The sequence below is a fragment of the Pantherophis guttatus genome, chromosome 1 (genome assembly GCF_059756535.1).
Source record: "Pantherophis guttatus breed Tessera chromosome 1, ASM5975653v1, whole genome shotgun sequence".
Taxonomy (NCBI): domain Eukaryota; kingdom Metazoa; phylum Chordata; class Lepidosauria; order Squamata; family Colubridae; genus Pantherophis; species Pantherophis guttatus.
In genome coordinates this window covers 17,466,499-17,489,131 of record NC_142063.1, presented here as the reverse complement: position 1 = coordinate 17,489,131, position 22,633 = coordinate 17,466,499, and the positions used below count along the sequence as shown (strand labels likewise).

Below are 22,633 nucleotides of genomic sequence, written 5' to 3'. Positions count from 1 at the left end.
GATATCGTATTTTTAGATATTGCATTTTTGTATATCTTGTGTTTTTTTAAGCCCTGGAGAGATTATTTAGCTTGTGGTGGGGTAGAAATTAGACAAATATTCACACAGACACATTTCACACTTGGATGCTCTTGGTGGCCAATTAGATGTGTTAAGGAAATAGCTATTGCCTAACTGGTTGGGTTGGCAATATATATATAAACCATCAATGCATGTTTGCAGTCAAAATGTAAGGTATAGCTTTAAGACTGTAATGCTGTATTGCATCATACTGTATTCTGATTGGCTAGCTCTGTAGCCAATGTACTTAAGAGGAAGCTTGAATCATGGCTTATTGTTCTTATTACATTATTATTTCTACCTCTGCTCCTCTCTGTGCATATTCCTTAACATTGGTTATGGGCCCAGAATACTGAGAGTTGGTGTGAATACACAGTACCATATTCAGACAGCTGTGTTTGTGGTCAATTGTCTAAGTGAAGATGGCACAAGAACAGTCATCCAGCATATCCATGATAACCTGGTTGGATGGAACAAACTATTTTTCCTGGTCTATGAAATGCAGCCTACTTCTGCGCAAGGAAGGGCTATGGGATGTAGTTATTAATCCACCGGTTGTAACTGATTGGAATCCAGCGAACGATGAAGATTCGAAGAAAATAGCTGAATTTTACCGAGATAACGAAAGGGCTCTTTGTATTATTGGACTGACACTGAATGACCAGCAGCTAGTCCATATTCGTGGCGAGGATTCTGCTGCCAGGTGTTGGAACAATTTGAAGAGGATTTATGTTCGTGATAGTGTGGGTGCACACATACATCTTACACGTAAACTGTTTAGAGCTCGTCTTCTGAAAGGTGGAGATATGTTAGCTCATTTGGAGTTTATGAAGAGTGTTATGTCCTTATAAGGGCATCCGCCCTGATTGGCTGCCAGCCATCGGGCGGGAGATTTGAATCCCTGTCAAGGGGCGGTGCGTCTGCCGGGAGCGAATATAAGGAGAGCTCCGGCAGCGTGCCAGCAGTCTTGACTCGTTACTTTGTAATGAATAAAAGTTGCTTAATGTATCGAGCTGGTCCAGTCTTCTTTTCCCTGCGCCGGATCTAACACTGGCGACAAAGGACTAGAGAGAAGAACCTTCACAAGACTCTTGGCACGATCGCCCACCGAACAAAATCACCACACCACAGCGATCTTCCAGAATGGCCACCCCGCAAGCCCCGATGACCGCGCTGAACCCGTTCGACCCATCCCGGGAGAAGTGGAGGTCATACATGGTCCGATTCCGGCAGTTCCTGCGAAGCAATGGATACCAGAACCTCGATGAGGCGAGAAAAAGAGCCCTCTTCCTGGCTCATTGCGGATCGGACCTTCTGGAGATGGCGATTGACCTCGTGGCACCCAGGGACATCGAGGAGATGTCCTGGAACGACCTGCAGGAAGTCCTACAGGAGCACTATGCACCTACAGGCACCCCCATCGCAAACAGGTTCACCTTCCAGCAAAGAAACCAGCGGGAAGGTGAATCCATCAAGGAATTCGTGGCAGCGCTTCGCCAAATCGCTGCCAACTGCAAGTTCGACAATGTGGACAATGCCATCCGGGACCGCATTGTGTTTGGAATGCGAGATGTGGGGCTGCAGAAGAAGTTCCTCAGCCGGAAGAAGATTCCGCTCAAAGATGTCCTCGACGAGGCAACGGCGGCTGAAACGTCTGAGCAAGCAGCCGCCGCGATGGTAAAAGCAAGGGGGATCCATAAGATCCACAAGTCGGGCCCGACCTCATCAGACGAGGCAACCACTCAATCCGAGTCTGATGAGGAAATGGCCGTCCACAAGGTGTCCCGCCCCCCCAGGCGGGAAAACCCACAGCATGGCGACCGGGGAGAGCGATGCGGCAGCTGCAGAGGCGACCACCCCAGGGCAAACTGCAGATGGAGGGACGCGACCTGCCGCCGATGCCTGAAGAGGGGCCACATCGCAGAGGCCTGCAGAGCCACAGATCCAGCCCCGGAACCACCCAGACCACGATTCAGGGAAAATCGCAAAGATAACCAGAGGACATCCAAACGGTCCTCAAACCAGTCCCGGCGCGGGGAGGAAGAATATCCCCGCAACAGAACGGTGCACCAGACCACCACCATTGCTCACACAAGCGACGAGGGAACCACCAAGTTCCACGTGACGCTGCTAGCAGAGGGGTCACCATGCAAGATGGAGGTAGACTCCGGATCCGCCTACTCCATCATGGACTGGCAGCACCTACAGCAACTGAACCCGGCATACAAAAGGACCCAGCTGAAAACCCCGAAGGCGAGACTTGTGGACTTCAACGGGAATCCCATTGAAATCCTAGGCAGAGCCACAATCCGGGTGAAGTACAACGACTTCAACGGAAAGCTACCCATCACCATTGTGCAGCACAGCCGACCGAACCTGTTGGGTGTGGAGTGGTTCAAGCCGCTGGGACTTTCACTTCAGGGCATCCACGAGATCCGCAGGGACGAACTCGACTCCATCATCGAAGAGTTCAAAGAAGTCTTCGATGGTAAGCTGGGGAAATTTGTGGGGAGGCCAATCTCCTTTAATCTGGACAAGGGAATCACCCCAATCAGGCTCAAGCCCCGCCGAGTTCCATTTGCCCTGCGGCCCAAAGTAGACGAGCAGCTGGATAAGCTGATCGCCCAGGGCGTCCTGGAACCGATCGATCATGCCTCATGGGAGACCCCATTGTGACCCCACTGAAGCATGATGGGTCTGTGCGCATCTGTGCTGACTACTGTTGTACCATCAACAAGGCGTTGGCACAGAGCGCATACCCAGTCCCAGTGGTGCAACATCTGCTGCATTCCCTGGGATCTGGATCAATTTTCGCGAAACTGGACCTGGCCCAGGCTTACCAGCAACTGCCAGTGGATGACAAAACGGCGGAGGCTCAAACAATTGTCACGCACAGGGGGGCATTTAAATGCAACCGCCTCCAATTTGGAGTCAGCGCTGCCCCTGGCATCTTCCAATCCATGATGGAACGCCTTCTCCAAGGCGTTCCAGGGGTGGTGCCTTACTTCGATGATGTGCTCATCTCCGGTGACTCAAGAACCCAACTCCTTGAAAGGCTCAGGCTTGTCCTGCAGCGGTTCAAGTCCAAGGGTTTGAGGGTCAGGCGGGACAAGTGCATCATAGGAGTACAGGAAGTCGAGTTCCTGGGCTTCCTCATTGATAGCACAGGCATCCACCCCACCAAATCAAAAGTGGAAGCAATCCATGAAGCTCCAAGCCCAAAAAACAAAATGGAGCTTCAGGCTTTCCTTGGGTTGCTCAACTTTTACGCCATTTTCTTAAAACAGAAAGCCACAGTTGCTGAGCCACTCCACCGCCTGCTGGGAAAATCGGCTTCCTGGAAGTGGGGCCAGGAAGAGGAAGCGGCATTCCGGGCCATCAAAGGACTATTGACGTCCAAAAGCGTCCTCATTCAGTACAGCGAGACGCTCCCCATCAGACTGACCTGCGACGCGTCGCCTTACGGGGTGGGGGCAGTCCTCAGCCACGAACTGCCCAATGGCTCGGAAGCCCCAATCGCGTACTTCTCAAAGACTATGTCCGGCGCAGAATGGAACTATAGCCAGCTGGACAAAGAAGCCCTGGCCATCGTGGCTGGAGTGAAGCGCTTCCACGAATATCTCTACGGAAGAAGCTTCACCATAGTCACAGACCACAAGCCTCTCCTGGGACTCCTCGCAGGCGACCAACCAACCCCGACCTTCATGTCCCCAAGAATGACGAGATGGGCAATCTTCCTAGCTGGCTACTCCTATAGGCTCGTGCACCAGCCAGGCACAGCCATAGGAAACGCTGACGCCCTCAGCAGATGCCCGTCGAAGAAGCCGGTCGAAGACCCAGCCCCCACGCTCCACCTACTGCACATTGATGACGACGCCAGCTGCCCGGTGTCATCCGCAGATGTGGCCGTCCACACCCAAAGGGACCCCACACTCCGCAAAGTGAAATCCTGGATCCTCAGAGGGTGGCCATCGGGAAAGCCAGAGGAAAGGTTCAGCCCGTTCGCCAGGAAACAGGAGGAGCTGTCCACCATGAAGGGCTGTCTGCTATGGGGAGACAGGGTGCTGATTCCAAGCACTCTGCAACGGCGAACGTTGGAGACCCTGCACAAGGGGCACCCGGGCATCGTCCGCATGAAGGCACTGGCACGGAGTTATGTCTGGTGGCCCTCCATGGACAAAGACATTGAACAATGGGTCTCCAGATGTGACCCGTGCCAAGAAGTTCGCCCAGCGCCGCCGCAATCCGAGGTCGCGAAGTGGGAGACCCCCAGCAACCCCTGGTCGAGGGTTCACATTGACTTCGCGGGTCCGATGCAGGGGCGACACCTCCTCATCGTGGTAGATGCCTTCTCCAAATGGCTCGAGGTGGTGCCCATGGCATCTACCACAACGGACGCGACGATCCGAGCCCTGCGCCGTCTCTTCGCCACTCATGGTCTACCGGATGTGCTGGTCTCAGACAACGGCCCCCAGCTCACATCCTTGGCCATGGAGTCCTTCCTGGCGGGACTGGGCATCTGCCACGCCCTGTCCGCCCCTTACAGGCCGGCCGGAAACGGACAAGCGGAACGCATGGTCCGACTGACCAAAGAGGCCCTCACCAAGATGGGCCCGGGGGACTGGCAAGAGCGCATAGACAATTTCCTCCTCACCCAGCACATCACGCCACACGCCACCACCCACAAGAGCCCGGCCGAACTGTTGATGGGCAGAAGGTTGAGGTCACCCTTGGACCGGCTGCACCCCCAATACAGCCCGGAAGTGACCGCAACCGCCAGCCGCCCGCTTCGCGCCTTCAGCAACGGAGATTCAATTTTCGCGCTGAATTTCAGCGGCTCTCCTAAGTGGCTGAAGGGGAAGATTGCCAGCACAACCGGCCCCAAATCCTACATCGTCGAGTTGGAAGATGGACAGTTCGCGAGACGTCACATCGACCAACTCCGAAAAAGGTGGGGGGGAGCGCATGAAAACCAGCCTGACGAGGGAGACCTCCAACACCCCGGCGAGGGCAGGCCTACAACAACCCGGCGAGGTAGGCCTACGACACCCCGACGAGGTAGGCCTACCACACCCCTGCGAGGCAGAGCAGCACCACCCCGTCAAGGTTGGCCCAGCCCACTACCAGATGCTGTCACGCCGGCAGCCCAGCGAGGTAGACCAGGGCCAACCGCACGGAGGATGGCAACACCAACCCAGCCAGGTGGGCACCGGGCACAGCAAGGCCAGGGACCACCAACCCAGCCCGCAGGTAGACCGGGACCTGCCCAGAGGAGGAGCAACGCACCCCACCAGTTACAGCAGCCCATGCCAGCCCAGCGAGGGAGACTGCAGTTCAAGGCGAGTAGACCGGGACCCAGCCAAGACGGGCAACCCACGACCCACGGGCGAGGGTGGCACACAACTCACCGACGTGGGGGACCCCCGCCCATCACAAGAGACAGCCAAGAAACGACACCCCGACCAGGATGGCCCCAGGCACCAACCAACGGTAGACCAGGGACTAGGGGGAAGGGGAAGCCGACAACAACCCGGCCAGGGAGACCTGCAACACCCCGGCAGGGGAGACCTCCGCCGCCCCGCGGAGGCAGCGCCGCAACAACACCCTGACCAGGTCGACCACCGCCAGCCAGACAAGGTAGACCAACGCCAGCCCAACCGAGGGGACCAACGCCACCCCTGCGAGGTCGGACGGCACAACAACAACAACGAGAGCCAGCACCACCCGAACCGAGCGGAACCGCCACCCGAGCGGCAGCAAGCCGGACCGAGACCGAACCACAGCGCCCGGGAGACCAGGGAGGAGCAAGCAATGGACTTACCGAGACTCAGACGCTCTTCCCGGGTCGGAACCGAGCAGCCGAGGCGAGGCGAGAGATCCACAGGACAGGAGGAAGACCACCAGGACCAGCGATCCAAGGTCTGCGGTCCGGCCGGAGGCGCTGGGGGTGGCCCCGCTCACTCGACAGCCGAACCGAGCCCGGTTCCGGAGAGGGAACCAGGAGACGAAAGAGCCCCGTCCTTCCAGGCCGGAGACGGAGGAGAAGTGAGACTGCGCAGGTCAGCTAGGGTGCCGAGGCGTCCGGCGTACCTGCGCGACTACGTAACGTTTGTGAATGAGATTGACATTTCGGACTAAGGGGGGAGGAGTGTTATGTCCTTATAAGGGCATCCGCCCTGATTGGCTGCCAGCCATCGGGCGGGAGATTTGAATCCCTGTCAAGGGGCGGTGCGTCTGCCGGGAGCGAATATAAGGAGAGCTCCGGCAGCGCGCCAGCAGTCTTGACTCGTTACTTTGTAATGAATAAAAGTTGCTTAATGTATCGAGCTGGTCCAGTCTTCTTTTCCCTGCGCCGGATCTAACAAAGAGAACTTTACAAGAGCTACATGAAAAAGAGCTAATTTTCTCAGAACTGCATCAGGTTTATATCATTCTTTCCTCTTTGGATGAAAGTTATGATGATTATTTGTCTTCACTGGAAGTTTTGACCAGAGATGAACTAACATTGACTGGCATAACCGGAAGATTGTTAGAAGAGTCCAGAAGAAGGCAAGAAAGAGACCAACTGAGAGAGAGACAACCACAGGAAGAAAAACTGTCTTCAACTGCCTATACTGTTAGAAAATGTTTTTCTTGCGGGGCTAAGGGTCATATAGCTAGATTCTGTAAAAAGGGTAAGAAAATGAATACTGGTAATCAACAGAGAGTCAAAAAGAATGTTAATCTAGCTATATCTAGTTCCACTACTGTAAACCATGATTTGTGGGTAGTTGACAGTGGGGCATCGCAGTCTATCACTAGAAGTAAAGAGAGGTTTGTAAACATGTCTAATAGAAAACAACATATATCATTAGCCAATGGGTGGAAAATGAAAGCATCTGGAGAAGGTATTGCATATTGTTCATGTATAAATGAGCAGTTACCAATGTTGTATATATCTAAACTAAAATTTAACTTGCCATCTGTAGAAGCATTGATAAAAGTTGGATTTGTAGTAAGCTTTAGGGGAGATAAATGTTTGATAGAAAAGGATGGTACAAGTGTTACTGCAAAGTTAGAGAACGATTTGTTTGTTCTGAAAGATGATTCATTACTCATGGCTAATGCTAACTCAGTTTATGATAACAGGAAGCCGCATGATGAATGTATTCATTTGCTTCATAGGCGTTTGGGACATATAAACTTTAAGGTGTTAAAAAGAACTGTAGAATTATCTGAGGGGATAAAATTAAAATCTTATAAAAAATACCTCAATTGTAAGCCTGCTAAGACACCATGCTAAGTTTTAAGCATGGTAATATTCAAAGTCCTGTATTCGACAAGGAAATATATCCTTGATTGGTAGTCTATCTTATATTAGTAATTGGTCTAGGCCAGATATATCCTATAGTGTAAATCAACTGGCTAGGTATAATGCTAAACCAACTTATAGGCATTGGAAAGCTACTAAACAAATACTTAGGTATTTGAAACAAACAATGCATTATGCGTTATATTTGGAGCATAGTAATGATCTTGTATTAACTGCATATGCTGATTTAAGTTTTGCAACTGATTTACCTACACGTAAATCAACATTGGGTATTGCAATACTGTTGGGTAATGCTTTAATAGGCTGGAAGTCCATCAGGCAAAAGCACATTAGTTTATCAACTATGGAAGCTGAGTTTTCCTGTTTATCTTTGATGTGCACAGAACTAGTATATTATAAATAACTGTTATTAGATATCGGCTTAACTGTAAACGATCCATTTGTAGTTTATGAAGATAATCAAGCTGCAATTAAAATGGCAAATAATTTAGCTGTAAGGACACGATCTAAGCACATTGATATAAGATACTTGAATGTGAAACAATGTGTACAGAGTAAAATTATTCAATTAGAATACTGCATGACTGAAAATAATATTTCAGACCATTTTACAAAAGCTCAGGGTGCAATTAAGCATAAAGTGTGTTGTGAGTGTTATGGTTTAAGAATGTAAGCTATTATATATTGTCCTACCCAAAAGGGAGAATGTTAGGAAATAGCTATTGCCTAACTGGTTGGGTTGGCAATATATATAATTCATCAATGCATGTTTGCAGTCAAAATGTAAGGTATAGCTTTAAGACTGTAATGCTGTATTGCATCATATTGTATTCTGATTGGCTAGCTCTGTAGCCAATGTACTTAAGAGGAAACTTGAATCATGGCTTATTGTTCTTATTACATTATTATTGCTACCTCTGCTCCTCTCTGCCTGTTCCCTCTACGCATATTCCTTAACAAGATGCTTCTTGGGATGTTCACAACTAGGAAACAAAGCTTTTTCTCAGTATTGTTCTCCTTCAGGTCATAGTTGGAGGCCTGCTGCCTTCAACCTAGAGGTATCATGGTATCTTCAAGACTCCTATCCCTTGTTAGGCTTTTCTTCCATGGATTTATGTCATTCAAGCCCTTACTTGAAATCCTGAATTTGCTATTGTAGAAAGTGAGGATAGAAAGGAAGCCATAAGGCTGAAAAGCAGGCATTGTGAGAAGGTTCTAATATTTTAAGGTCTCTATTGGTCTGAGCAAAAATCCAAGTAAGATCAACAGACTGTACCAATGCATAATTTCATTCACATTCTGGTTTCCCTTAGATTGTTGCAAGATGCTTCACAGAGTGGCATTGAGACCATAATTTCCCCCTGTTATTTAATCCCACTACTTCGTGATCAGAAGAATATTGTTATGGTTAATCAAAGTTCTGTTCAATTTCAGTGAAACATACTGTAAATTGGCTTACTCTTACAGTCTTACAGGAGCCTATGTCACTAATACAACATGGGTAGCTTGAACTGAACCTAGGAGAAGGGGGAATTCTGAAACAAGGAAGGGGATCTTCAAACACGAAACCCACAACTAATCTACTTTATTTTCTTGGGGATGGAATAGGAGCAGGGAAAAAGACTCGGATCTTGCCCATGGACACAACATGTTATGAAAGCCCATACAGTGATCCTGAAGAGCTCAAGGACCGGAAATTATTCTTAAAAAGGAGCAGTCTGATGATAGATGAAGTGGACCTGGGAGAAGGCAACTTTGGGTGTGTCAGGAAAGGAGTTTACAAAATGAAGAAGTAAGTGCACACCATGTTTTCTGGATAAATTTCTCTTAATGTGCTGAGACAGATCTCTGCGGTTTTCAGAAGTTGCTATTCCCTATGAGAAAAATCAAATTTTATTATTTATTTATTTATTACTCATATTTCTATGCCACCCACTCTCTGAGGACTCTGGGCAGCTTACACCAAAGACAGTATACTAAATAGCATATTGCCCCCAACCATCTGGGTCCTCATTTTACCCACCTCAGAAGGATGGAAGGCTGAGTCAACCTTGAGCCAGTGAGATTTGATCTGCTGATATGCTGAACTAGCAGTCAGCTGAAGTAGCTGCAGTACTGCACTCTAACCACTGCGCCACCTCAGCTTGGGATAAAATATACAGTCACAACATGGGGGTATTACAGTCAATATATTCCTTTGCTTTGAGGTTCTCCTCTTGGTTGTTATTTTAAAACCCCACATTTTGTTTTTAGGAAATTATGTTACATTCATTCTCTTTCATGGAGTTTGCTGTGGTTACTTTTTGTTATATATATCTTTGACCAAGATAAGGGAGCTATGTTGGCAGATATTTTCTGATGACTGTCATTTTATTTTTCCCAGAATCCCAGAAATGTTTTGTTTCAGGGCTAGTATGATGTAAAAAAGATGTTGAGACTCTAGAGAGAGTGCAGAGAAGAGCAACAAAGATGATTAGGGGACTGGAGGCTAAAACATATGTAGAACGGTTGCAGGAACTGGGTATGTCTAGTTTAATGAAAAGAAGGACTGGGGTAACATGATAGCAGTGTTCCAATATCTCAGGGGCTTCCACAAAGAAGGGGGAGTCAAGCTATTCTTCAAAGCACCTGATGGCAGGACAAAAAGCAACGGATGGAAACTAATCAAGGTGAGAAGCAACCTAGAACTAAGGAGAAATTTCCTGACAGAACAATTAATCAGTGGAACAACTTGCCTGCAGAAGTTGTGAATGCTCCAACACTGGAAGTTTTTAAGAAGATGTTGGATAACCATTTGTCTGAAGTGGTGTAGGGTTTCCTGCCTAAGCAGGGGGTTGGACTAGAAGACCTCCAAGGTCCCTTCCAACTCTGTTTTCTATTCTATTCTATTCTATTCTATTCTATTCTATTCTATTCTATTCTATTCTATTCTATTCTATTCTATTCTATTCTATGAAATAAAATTGCACTCATTAGGGGATGACTGCCCAAAATAGTTGACATTTCTAGAAAGAAAGAGAACAACGATGAATCACATGTGTTTGGAGTTATATTCAATTTTTTTGTTTGGAGTTACAGTATATTCATTTTTTTTTGTTTGGAGTTATATTCATTTCGAAACAATTCAGGCTCCTCACATCAAAAGTTCCCTACTTTTGCTATCATGAGTGGCATCTCCATCTAGGGTTGATATGATAGCAGTGTTCCAATATTTGAGAGGCTCCTACAAAGACGAGGGGGTAAAACTATTTTCCAAAGCACCAAAATGCAAGATGAGAAATAATGGATGGAAACTAACTAAGGAGAGAAACAACCTAGAACTAAGGAGAAATGTCTTAATGGTGAGAGCCATCAACGGGTGGAACAGCTTGCCTTCAGAAGTTGTGGGAGGTTCTGTCACTGGAGGCTTTCAAAAAGAGACTGGACCATCATTTGTCTGAAATGGTAAAGGGTATCCTGCTCAAGCAAAGGGTTGGACTAGAAGACCTCAGAGGTGCCTCCCAACTCTATTCTACCTTCTACCTTCTCGTTTTCTCTCTCTTCCAGGAAGCAAATTGATGTAGCCATCAAAATGCTAAAAGATGGCAACGGAGTGGTACAGCAGGATGAAATGATGAAGGAGGCCCAAATTATGCATCAGCTTGACAATCCTTACATTGTTCGTCTCATTGGAGTGTGTCATGCGGAAGCCCTCATGCTGGTGATGGAGATGGCATCAGGTGGCCCCCTGCACAAGTTTTTGTCTTCCAAGAGGTGAGTTGATGCCATCACATCATGCAAGAAATGTATACTTTTCCAGGATGTGGGCTTAGAACCATTTATGACCCATCAGTTCAGTGTCGCTGAGATAATCACAAAGTCATATATTCTGGAAGGGGTCTTTGATGTCAACTACTCCACTTCTCAGCTCAGTGCGGTGGGGTGGGAGAGGACCTGGGAGGCCTGACACAGGCCGTTTGTGAGTATCTCTCTGCTCAGGGCCTGAAAATCCTCCCTGATAAGTTGCCAAGTGTCCAAATTTTGACCACATGCCCACAGGGATGTTGCAACGGTTGAAATATGAAAAACAGTCATACGTCACTTTTTCCAGTGCCACTGTAGCTTCGAACAGTCACTAAAGGAATGCTTGTAAGTCAAGGACTACCTGTAATAAGGAAATGAGTGAGGGAAGGGTTATGCGGTGCTTGTAAGATAAACCTTCCATTATCTGGAATTATCCAAATGTACTTGGTCTACAAATCCTAGAATATAACAAGTAGCCAAGTGGAGAGGTGAAGTTTCAGTCCATAAGGAGCAGATCAAGTAGAGGCAGTCCTTTTTTTTTTTTTTTTAATTAAATTTGTATACCGCCCTACTCCCGAAGGACTCAGGGCGGTGAACAGGCACGAAATAAAACACATAAATACAAAAGTTAAGACATGATTAAAACCCAATTAAATAATTTTTGCCCGAGACAATTTAAAACTCCCAATAATTTAAAACGAATTAAAATTTGAGTTTAAAAATTTAAAAGAAGGGGAAAAAATTAGGCCGGCCTGCTGGAATAGGAGTGTCTTCAAAGCACGGCGGAAAGTGCGCAGATCCGGGATCCTCCGTATCTCCAGGGGGAGCTCGTTCCAGATAGTAGGTGCCCCCACAGAGAAGGCCCTCCCCCTAGGGGCCGCCAGTTGACATTGTTTGGCTGACGGCACCTGGAGGAGCCCCTCTCTATGAGAGCGTACCGACCGGTGGGAGGCTGTTTGTGGTAGTAGGCGGTCCCGTAAGTAGTCAGGTCCGAAGCCATGGAGCGCTCTAAAGGTGGTAACCAAAACCTTGTGGTTGTAAGTCCTTGACTTACAACCACAATTGACCCAAAGTTTATATTGGTGAGACAGTTGTCAATTGAGTTTTGATCCATTTTACAACCTGTCTTACCAGGGTTGTTAAGTGAATCACTGCAGTTGTTAAGCTAGTAGCATGATTGTTAAGTGAGCCCGGCTTCTCCATTGACTTTGCTTGTCAGAAGGTCACAAAAGGTGATCACATGACCAGGGGTGGGTTCTACTTACCTTTACTACCGGTTCGCAGCAGGGCCGCGCGCTGGTTTTACTACCAGTTCTATGACGTTGGGGTCGGTCGGCGGAGCCTCCCGCCGGTTTTACTACCGGTTCTATAGAACCGGTGCGAACCGGGGGCAACCCACCACTGCACATGATCCCCGAGACATGGCAACCAACATGACTCAGTTGCCAAGAATTTTGATCATGTGACCCTGGGGATGCCGCAACAGTCGTAAGTGTGAAAAACGATCATACCTCATTTTTTTCAGTGCCTTTCTAACTTCAAACAGTCACTAAATGAACTGTTGTAAATCGAGGGCTACCTGTAAGGGAACACGGTTGTGAGATTTTTTTTTTCCTCTTCATTTTCCCTTAGGGATGAAGTTCCTGTGAATAACGTGGTCGAACTGATGCATCAGGTGTCCATTGGAATGAAGTATCTGGAGGAAAAGAACTTCGTCCACCGGGATTTGGCTGCCCGAAATGTGTTGCTTGTCAACCAGCATTATGCCAAGATCAGTGATTTTGGGCTTTCCAAAGCTTTGGCAGCTGATGACAGTTATTATATGGTGAGCAAGAAGACAAGATGGGAAATCAATCCTGCTGGCATTTCAGAGAGACCAATAAAGGAGAATATTTGTCGCTCAGAGTTGGCATGAGGGGGGTCCTTGGTGCTCTCTGAACTTGCTTGTTTTCTTGCAGACATTTATTTTCCCCTTATTTCTGACATGTCTACTTTCTTGTCCCCAGATGGGAAACGAATACCGGTATAAGTTCCTTACTAGCATTGATGATGTTACCTAGTTTGGGTAATGAAACATTTGCAAGAAAACAAGCAAGCTCAGAGAGCACAAAAGACCCCTTATTTCAGAGAGAATTTTGTTGGAAAGGATAAGGAGGGTGGGAAGGATGATTTCATTCTCACTTTTTACCTCACCTTTTATTTCACCAGGCTGGTCTGGCCTAACCTTTCCCATTCTTTTTTAATGTAAATTTTAATTTGCTCTTAACCTGGGGTTTTAAATTTGTCTTGGGCTAAATGGATTTAATTTGATGTTATTTTTGTTCTTAATTTTTGTATTTTACGTGTTTTATTCTGTGCCTGTTCACCGCCCTGAGTCCTTCGGGAGTAGGGCGGTATACAAATTAAATAAAACATAAAAACTTTAATGCAAGCATTCTCTGTTAGCGCTTCCTGAATACATAAAAAACAGAGCAGAAAGTCATTTATCTCTTTTTCTTCTTACCTTTTTGCACTTCTGTCCCTAGTCTCTTATCGTTTCTCTTTATTTATTAGAACAGAACAGAACAGAACAGAACAGAACAGAACAGAGCAGAGCAGAGTAGAGTAGAGTAGAGTAGAGTAGAGTAGAGTAGAGTAGAGTAGAGTAGAGTAGAGTAGAGTAGGGATAGGGATAGGGATAGGGATAGGGATTAGGATAGGGATTAGGATAGGATAGGATAGGATAGGATAGGATAGGATAGGATAGGATAGGATAGGATAGGATAGGATAGGATAACAGAGTTGGAAGGGACCTTGGAGGTCTTCTAGTCCAACCCCCTGCCCAGGCAGGAAACCCTACACCACTTCAGACAAATGGTTATCCAACATCTTCTTAAAAACTTCCAGTGTTGGAGCATTCACAGCTTCTGCAGGCAAGTTGTTCCACTTATTAATTGTTCTAACTATCAGGGAATTTCTCCTTAGTTCTAAGTTGCTTCTCTCCTTGATTAGTTTCCACCCATTGCTTCTTGTCGTACCCTCAGGTGGGTAGTTTGGAGAATAGCTTGGCTCCCTCTTCTTTGTGGCAGCCCCTGAGATATTGGAACACTGCTGTCATGTCTCCCCTAGTCCTTCTTTTCATTAAACCAGACATACCCAATTCCAGCAACCGTTCTTCATATGTTTTAGCCTCCAGTCCCCTAATCATCTTTGTTGCTCTTCCACTCTCTTTCTTTATTATTATTTATTAATATTTCATTTTTTTCAAAGCTGCTCATCTCCCATCTCCCTCAAAGAGAGGCTCTTGATTATTAGTTTATGTTGGTTTTTTTATGTGTAGGCTTTGCAAAATGTGATAACATTATTTGAAAAACAAAACTAACTATCATGGGGTGTGTGTGATATACATTATATACCTAAATAAATAAACAAATGAATTGGTAAACACTCTTAAGTGCACCTGTCTGTGTGGGTGCCACAGCAGAGTCTGTCCTATTGAATATCAAAAATCCACCTTGATAGAAATCTGTTTATCTTATGACCTTTAAGATAAAGCTGCTTCTAGAGGTATGTAGAGTTTAAAAGAATTTCAAGAGTTGCAAAGGAGACTACATCACTTTCCGCCATCATTTTGTATTTTAGGAGAAATAAATATGTGCTTGTACAGGTATTCCTAGACTTACAACCATTTGTTTAGTGTATGTCCAAAGTTACAATGGCATTAAAAAAAGTGACTTATGACCGTTTTTCACACTTACGACTGTTGCAGCATCCCTATGGTCATGTGATCAAATTTGGGATGCTTGGCAGTTGGTTGATATTTATGATGGTTGTGGTGTCCCTGGGTCATGTGTTCACCTTTTGCAACCTTCAGACAAGCAAAGTCAATGGGGAAGCCAGATTCACTTAACGTTTGTGTTACTAACTTAACAATCGCAGTGATTCAATTAACAACTGGCAAAAAAAAAAAGGTGGTAAAACAGGGCAAATCTCACTTAACAACTCTCTCGCTTAGCAACATAAATGTTGGCTCCATTATGGTTGCAAGTCAAGGACTACATACTTGGTCTCCTCAAATAATTCATCTCATCCAAATAGTTTTTACCTGGAGAAATTTCCATTCTGTCCTCATCTACAGGCCAAGACCACTGGGAAGTGGCCATTGAAGTGGTATGCGCCAGAGTGCATCCTGTATCGGAAGTTTTCAAGCAAGAGTGATGTCTGGAGTTATGGGGTGACTATGTGGGAGGCCTTTTCTTATGGTCAGAAACCCTACAAGGTAAATATGGATAGAATTTGGTTGTACGCTAGGGAGAGCTCAAAAAAGTTAAGGTACTGCAATTGTATGGTTGTGAGGCCACCTTAAATGAATTTTGTATTTTTGTTATTTTTTAATTGTATTTTTATTGCTTTATGTTGGTTTTGATAAATACATTTTGACGTTTTGGCCCTACTCTGTGGGTGCCTCTGAATTAGAACCTGCTTCTGGATGCGTGCAATTGGCTCAAGATATTTTGTAAACAGGATTCAGCAAAAATTATTTCCCTCATATGAAGCTTTATTAAGTGTCTGCTGCAGATGGGAAGTGAAAATAGTTCACAAGACACCTTTCCAGTCAAAGCACCTGATTTCATCATTTTATTTTCTAAGAATAGCTTTGAGGTCTCTATTTATTTATTTGTATCCTGCTTTTATTATTTGTACAAATAATTCAAGGTGACAAACATATCGAACGTACCTTCTTCCTCCTATTTTCTCCACAACAACAACCTGTGAGGGGGCTTGGGCTGAGCAAGAGTGACTGGCCCAAAATCACCCAGCTAACTTTCATGGCTAAGATGGGACTTGAACTCACACTCTTCTGCTTTCTGACTTGGTGCTTTCACCGTTAGACCAAGGTGGCTTCCTATTGGTTCAGAGGTGATGGCAGAAATACAGATTTTACTTGAATATAAAGCTTGCTTTGTAGCATGTTAGATTCCACTTAATTACTTTTAATATTAAAGCAATCTTTAGATAAAGGATTAGATGTGGCAGGGAATCTGGTGAATATCAAGGAAGGTCTTGCCAAGTGTCTTGATGTCTCCAAAGAATCTAGGAAGTAGGAAGCTGGATTGGTTTGTGTATTTGCTTATTTAAGAGATGCCCATCTTACACAATATAAACCTGGGAAGCTAACAACAATCAAACCTGTATAACATATTAAGAAATTTGTTGTTGTTAGTCGCGAAGTCGTGTCCAACTTATCGTGACCCCATGGGGCCTTCCTGTCCTCTACCATCCCCTGGAGTCCATTTTAAGCCAGGGGTAGGCTTCAAAAATTTTAGCAAGGGGTTCTCTGCCCAGTTGCTGGGTGGGCATGGGTGTGGCCATGGTGGGCATGGCCTAGTCGGCCTCCTGCACCACAGCAGGCGGGGGGAGAATAGGACATTTTTGCCCTCCCCGGGCTCCAGAGGCTTTCCTCAAGGGCGAAAACGGCCTCCCCAGGCTGGAGGCCAGAAACGGGCCCATTTCCGGCCTTCCTGAATTTACAGTAGGCCCATTTTTCGCCCTCCCTGAGCCTCCGCATGTGCCCTGCACTTACTTGCATGCAAAATGAGCCTGTTGCAATATTTTCAGAATCAGACTCAATAAGATCAACAAGAGTTAAAGATTTAACTATATATTCTTTTATTTACATTAGGCATTCTATATTCACTGAATATTCACAGATAGAAGCAAGGGAAATGGTGTAGGTAGCTCCTTATATATACAATGGGTGGAGCTATATGTGGGAGTGGTGAATTATGAATACATTAAGAAGTGAAGAATAAGTTAACCCCTGATACCCTGTCTGTACACTATTTACACATTGGAGAATAAGGCATTTATATCTGACAAATCCCCCTCTAAATGCCGATTCGTTATACAACACCAGTTACATTCAGATTCAGGACAATACAAAACATACAACTTAGAGGTTAAGTATTTATGCTGTTTAGAAGGTAAAGGCTTCGTTAATATATCAGCTAATTGTTCTGAAGTGTCGCAATGCACTGCTTTAATAAATCCATCCTGAGATAATTGTCTCACATGTTTAAATTTTATATCTATATGTCTGGATCTTTGTCCAATGGCATCAGATCTAGATATTTCAATGGCTGCTTTATTGTCTTCATGCATAACAAAAGGCAGAGCAGGTTTTTTCCAGACATCTGAAATTAAATCATTAAACCATACAAGATTATTTGCGGCCTTGGATAAACAAACATATTCCGCTTCTGTTGTTGAAGTAGCCACTAGTTCTTGTTTACCAGTGTACCAGTAAACTGGACAGTCATTTAAGAGAAATACATAACCGGATGTGCTTTTTCTGCATGAGGTGTCTCCAGCCCAATCTGCATCTGCATAACACGTAAGCTTTGGTTCTTTAATATCATTAGGTTCTAACATTAAACAAAAGTCTAGTGTACTTTTTAAATATCTTAAAATTCTTTTAACAGCTTCCCAGTGGTACATTGTTGGTTTGCTGACATGCCTAGATAATAAATTGAGTGGTAAAGCGATGTCCGGTCTAGTCCAATTAGATATGTAAAGGAGTGAACCTATGATTGATCTATAGAATGTATTGTCCTTGAACTCGGGAGAAGACTCATCAGAATTCCTTAGAAAGTCAGTTTGCATAGGGGTATCACAAGGTTTGGCATTGTTTAAGTTGCATTTATTTAAAAGATCTATGATCTTATCTCTCTGGGTAAGTTTGAATCCCCTTTTTGTCTTATTAATTTGGACACCAAGGTATTTGTTTACCTTGCCTAAAGACTTCAATGAGAAATGTTCATTTAGTTTAGTTACAAAAGTTTCTCTTCTTTCTTTATGTTTTCCTATGTATAAAATGTCATCCACATAAATCAATACAAATTCAATGTAATCATCACCCCTCTTGACAAAGAAACAATTATCAGCAGTGGTAGCGTTGAAGTCCATGGTCTTAAGTACTTTTACTAAACAATCATACCACCGTTTACCAGATTGTTTTAGCCCGTATAAACTCTTGTTTAACAACCAAGTCTCATTTCTGTTCGTGTATGGACTATGAGGTGCTCTCACGTATATTTCTTTATCTAATTTTGCGTGTAGGTACGCAGTCTGTATGTCATATTGGAATACATCTAGATTGAGTGCTGAAGCTACCACTAGAGCTGTTTTGACACTCTCTGTTCTTACAGTGGGGGAATACGTGTCAGTATAGTCCTCTGGATATTTCTGTGCATAACCCTGTGCAACCAATCTAGCTTTGTATAGAGTATTTCCTCCCTCTAAATTCTTAATTTTATATATCCATCTGGTACCAATAATTGTCTTATCTTTAGGTGCAGATGTAGGTGTAAATACATTTAGTCCTTGTAAACTTTCCATCTCTTTCTTCATTGCTAATTCCCATTTTTCTTTTTCTTCGTGAGGAAGTTTTAACACTTCCTCGTATGTATTGGGTGTTGTTGGTTCACCATTCATGTGCATTACATAATCCTTGTATTTATTTGGCATTTGATTTCTGGTGTTTCTAATGATTTTCTCGGGTTTACTATCGTTATCATGCAAATATCTTGCTTCCTTTTTTGTTAGTGTATCTGTCTTTATTTTGAGTTGGCTATTTGTCCAAGTTTTGGTTTTGTTTTTATATTTGTTGATATTTTGTTTTTCTATAGTCCCTTTCTCATGAGATTTTGTATCTTCATGTTTATTTGGGAATATCTCATTAAGATGTAATTTAGACCAGTTAGCTTGTTCATGGAACACAGCTGTTCTGGAGACTATAAATTTGTTGTTACTATCAATGAATCTGTATCCTTTAGTGCCAGTCTCATATCCCATAAATCTGAGTCTCCTGGACACATTTTCTCCCTTTCTTCTTAATTGTTTAGGTATGTGTACGTCTGCTGTGACTCCAAATATATGCATGTGTGCTAATTTTGGTTTTCTATTATACATCACTTCATATGGTGTCTTATTTATAATGCTGGACCATGTTCTATTTTGTGTGTAATTTGAATAATGTAAGGCTTCTGACCAGAATTGTTTGCTTAAGCCAGCATCTTCCAATGTGCATCTAATCATGGTTTGTAATGTGGAATTTTTTCTCTCTGCAATCCCGTTTTGGAACGGAGAAAATGGACTAGATGTGTAATGTAACATTCCTTTGTCTTTTAACCATTGTGAGAATTCTTTAGACATGAATTCGCATCCTCTGTCTGTCATAATTTGTTTTATTTTGATGTTGTGTTGTGTTTCTATGCGTTTGTAAAATTCTTTAAATTTTTGAAATGTTTCATCTTTGTGTTTTAATGTGTAAACAAATCCATAGCGGCTATAATCGTCCACTATTGTCAGGAAGTAACGTTTCCTATAAGTGATTGATGGAGTTAATGGACCAACTAAGTCCATGTGTACTAAATCAAAAATTTTGTTAGTTGATCTGGTAGATTTTCTTGGCCTGGGACTAGTTTTTAGTTTTGTAGATTTACATACTGAGCATTCCAGATAATTTTCACAATTCTTTATTTTAACACCTTCTGCGTGTTCAGTCATTTTTTGCACTACAGGAAAACTGGCATGTCCTAACTTCCTATGCAGTATGTGAGCACACTCATCATGAATTGGTTTACCTATCTTTGGCTTCTTATCGTTGTGTGCATCTGTGTGATCATGAGATATTTTACATTCATCATTGTCACTGTTGCTAACATTCTCATCATCTATTTCAATACAATCTTCCATATTTGAATCAATGTTATGTAACCATTTTTCTTTTGTTATTAGGTAAGGTAGTCCTCCTTTAGTCACCACAGTGCCTACATTTATTTTATTCTTTTCCAAAGTTGCCTTTCCTTTTGAAAAGACAATGTTAATGTCAGAATCTCTGCTTAGTTTTATGGCACTTAATATGTTATGAGGTATTTCAGGTATTAGTAATACCCCCTCTATTTTTCCTAAACCAGGCAAGGTTACATTTCCTCTACCTAATACTTGAACCTTTTCTTGGTTAGCTACCTTAATTACAAATTTATCTTCTGCAAATGAAGACAATATACTTTTGTTATTAGTGGTGTGATTAGTTGCTCCAGAATCAATAAGCCAATTATTGTTCTCACTTTGTTGTGTGTTAGTGTTGTCTTGTTTATTTAATCCATTCAGTGAACCAGACTTTCTATCCTTTGAATTGTCTCTGCCCCCTCTATTCTCTCTGTGATTTGGTGGGCTCCTATATCTATGCCTTTCTATGGAAGGCTGTCTATAATCGTATTTGTTTCTGTATTCTGATCTATATCTTTCTTTTAAGAATTTTGGGCAATCTCTTCTATTGTGTTCCCTGGATCCACAATTATGACATTTAAATGTTCCACTATATTTTTCTTGGAAAGCTACTTTCCTATATGGTTTATGTTCTGTGTGATTGTTAGAACGATTCCTTCTAGAATTATCTTCTGTTATCAATTTGTTAGATAGACTTTCTATGGATAAATACCCTAGATTGATTGTGTCTAAATGTGACATAAAATTGTCCCATGATGGGTCAAGTGAGTTGATAATGACACTTTTCATTGTTTGGTCTGAAATCACTTCCCCCCTCAAATGCAGTTCAGCTCTTATTTTGTTCAAAGATATTAAATGTTCACTTATGGAAACCCCTGGTTTTATCCTAGATGAAAAGAAGTCTTTAGATATTCTTGTGGTGGTGGCTACACTGTCACTGTGAAACAAATTAAACATGCATTGAATAATTTCTGAAACAGTCAAATTTGGCTTAATGCTGTGATACATTGCAGGAGACACACTAGATATTATTAAGAAAAAAGCTCTATGGTGTAAACAATCTATTTTTAGTGTCCAAGGTCTCTTTGGGGGACTAGTGATAAAAAACAGTAAGTTTTCCTTCATAAAGACAACCTGGAGCTGTTGATACCATTCTTGTAAATTAATGCCATCAACCCTTAGTTTTGGGAAGTCACTGGGTAAATTTCCGACATTATTGGGTCCATTACTTACAACCTGAGGTAGTCCGTGGTCTCGTAAATGCAGAAAATTGCAAAACGGCATGGGGATGCTCGCTACGAGTCTGCATGATCTTCTCTCCTGTTCATGTCTTCCCGGATCGTCAGCGTAGTTTCGCGCATGCGCGTTGCCCATTTCTTCTTCGGCGTCGTCGTGGAAGGTTCTCCTCATTGCGGCCCGCTCGCTCTGCTCCTCTTCAGATGAGTCGGTCTCTGGTTCGACTTTGGGGGTTCTGGCGACGGTGGCTGTTCTTCCTCTTCTATTGAAAGCGTTGGTGCTTGCTTCGGTCTGCGGCGTAGGGCGGTATCGGCAGGGCTCTCTGGGTTCCGGCGTCAGCGCTCTAGTAGTCAGGATGGGAGCGGGCAGGTCTTGAGGCATTGGCTTGCTCGTTCGCTTTTTTGGTGTCTTTTTAGTAATTTTCAGTTTTGGCCCAAATGCAGCAAAGAGCGTTTTCATCGCTGATTTTATTTGGTGTTTTGTTGGATCTTCCTCGCTTTCTGGTTCTGATTCTTCTGAGGTGTTTGAATCTTCCTTTTCGTTTTCGTTGTCCGATAATATTTTTCGCGCCAGAAATTTTGAATTGAGCTTGCTGATTGGCTCTTCTTCGTTCATCTTGGAGGCCGGTTGAAACCAAGATGGCCGCCATTCAAATTTTTGCGCGGGATCATCGTTTTTCTTCTTTGTAATGATTTTCTCCGCAGTCATATTACTCACTATTTTTGGATCTTTGGGTTTTTCATTGGTGATGTTTTTCTCTCTCGCTGCTCCGCTGTTCTTTAGCATATCTTGGAGGTTCGCGATGAGGCTTTCATCATTCTTCTGGCTTTTTAATAGTTTTAATATCTCTGACCTGAGTTCGTTATTTTCTATTTCGATTTCCTCCTGATCATCAATTATTTCTTCGTCTTCAGTGGTGTATTCTTCGGATTCTCTCGAAATTGCATTCGTGGATTCGTTGATTATTTCTTGTTCCGTTTCCATTTCTTTGCTGTAGGCCCTGGTGTTGGGCCTATCTTTCTTAGACATTTTAAAGTTTTTTATTGAGTCAATTAACCATCCTCTGCTACCAGTTTGTTGCAATATTTTCAGAATCAGACTCAATAAGATCAACAAGAGTTAAAGATTTAACTATATATTCTTTTATTTACATTAGGCATTCTATATTCACTGAATATTCACAGATAGAAGCAAGGGAAATGGTGTAGGTAGCTCCTTATATATACAATGGGTGGAGCTATATGTGGGAGTGGTGAATTATGAATACATTAAGAAGTGAAGAATAAGTTAACCCCTGATACCCTGTCTGTACACTATTTACACATTGGAGAATAAGGCATTTATATCTGACAGAGCCGCATGGTGACTCCTGAGAGGAGTGGGGCAGCGTGGGTGGGGCCAGCCAGGAGTGGAATTTGGGGGTTCTCCGAACTGCAAAGAATTTTAGCTAGAGGTTCTTCCGAACCCCTG

The 22,633-nt window shown here is 43.9% G+C and overlaps 1 protein-coding gene across 1 annotated transcript in view; it reads left to right on the top strand.

Moving 5' to 3' along the window:
* Positions 1 to 22,633, top strand: part of ZAP70 (zeta chain of T cell receptor associated protein kinase 70) — a 45,779-nt gene that overhangs the window by 20,833 nt on the left and 2,313 nt on the right. Inside the window, exons 8-11 of the mRNA XM_034437758.3 lie at positions 8,981 to 9,164; positions 10,919 to 11,125; positions 12,788 to 12,980; positions 15,273 to 15,413. Coding sequence (XP_034293649.1) covers positions 8,981 to 9,164; positions 10,919 to 11,125; positions 12,788 to 12,980; positions 15,273 to 15,413 — 725 coding nt within the window. The remainder of the gene's footprint in view (positions 1 to 8,980; positions 9,165 to 10,918; positions 11,126 to 12,787; positions 12,981 to 15,272; positions 15,414 to 22,633) is intronic.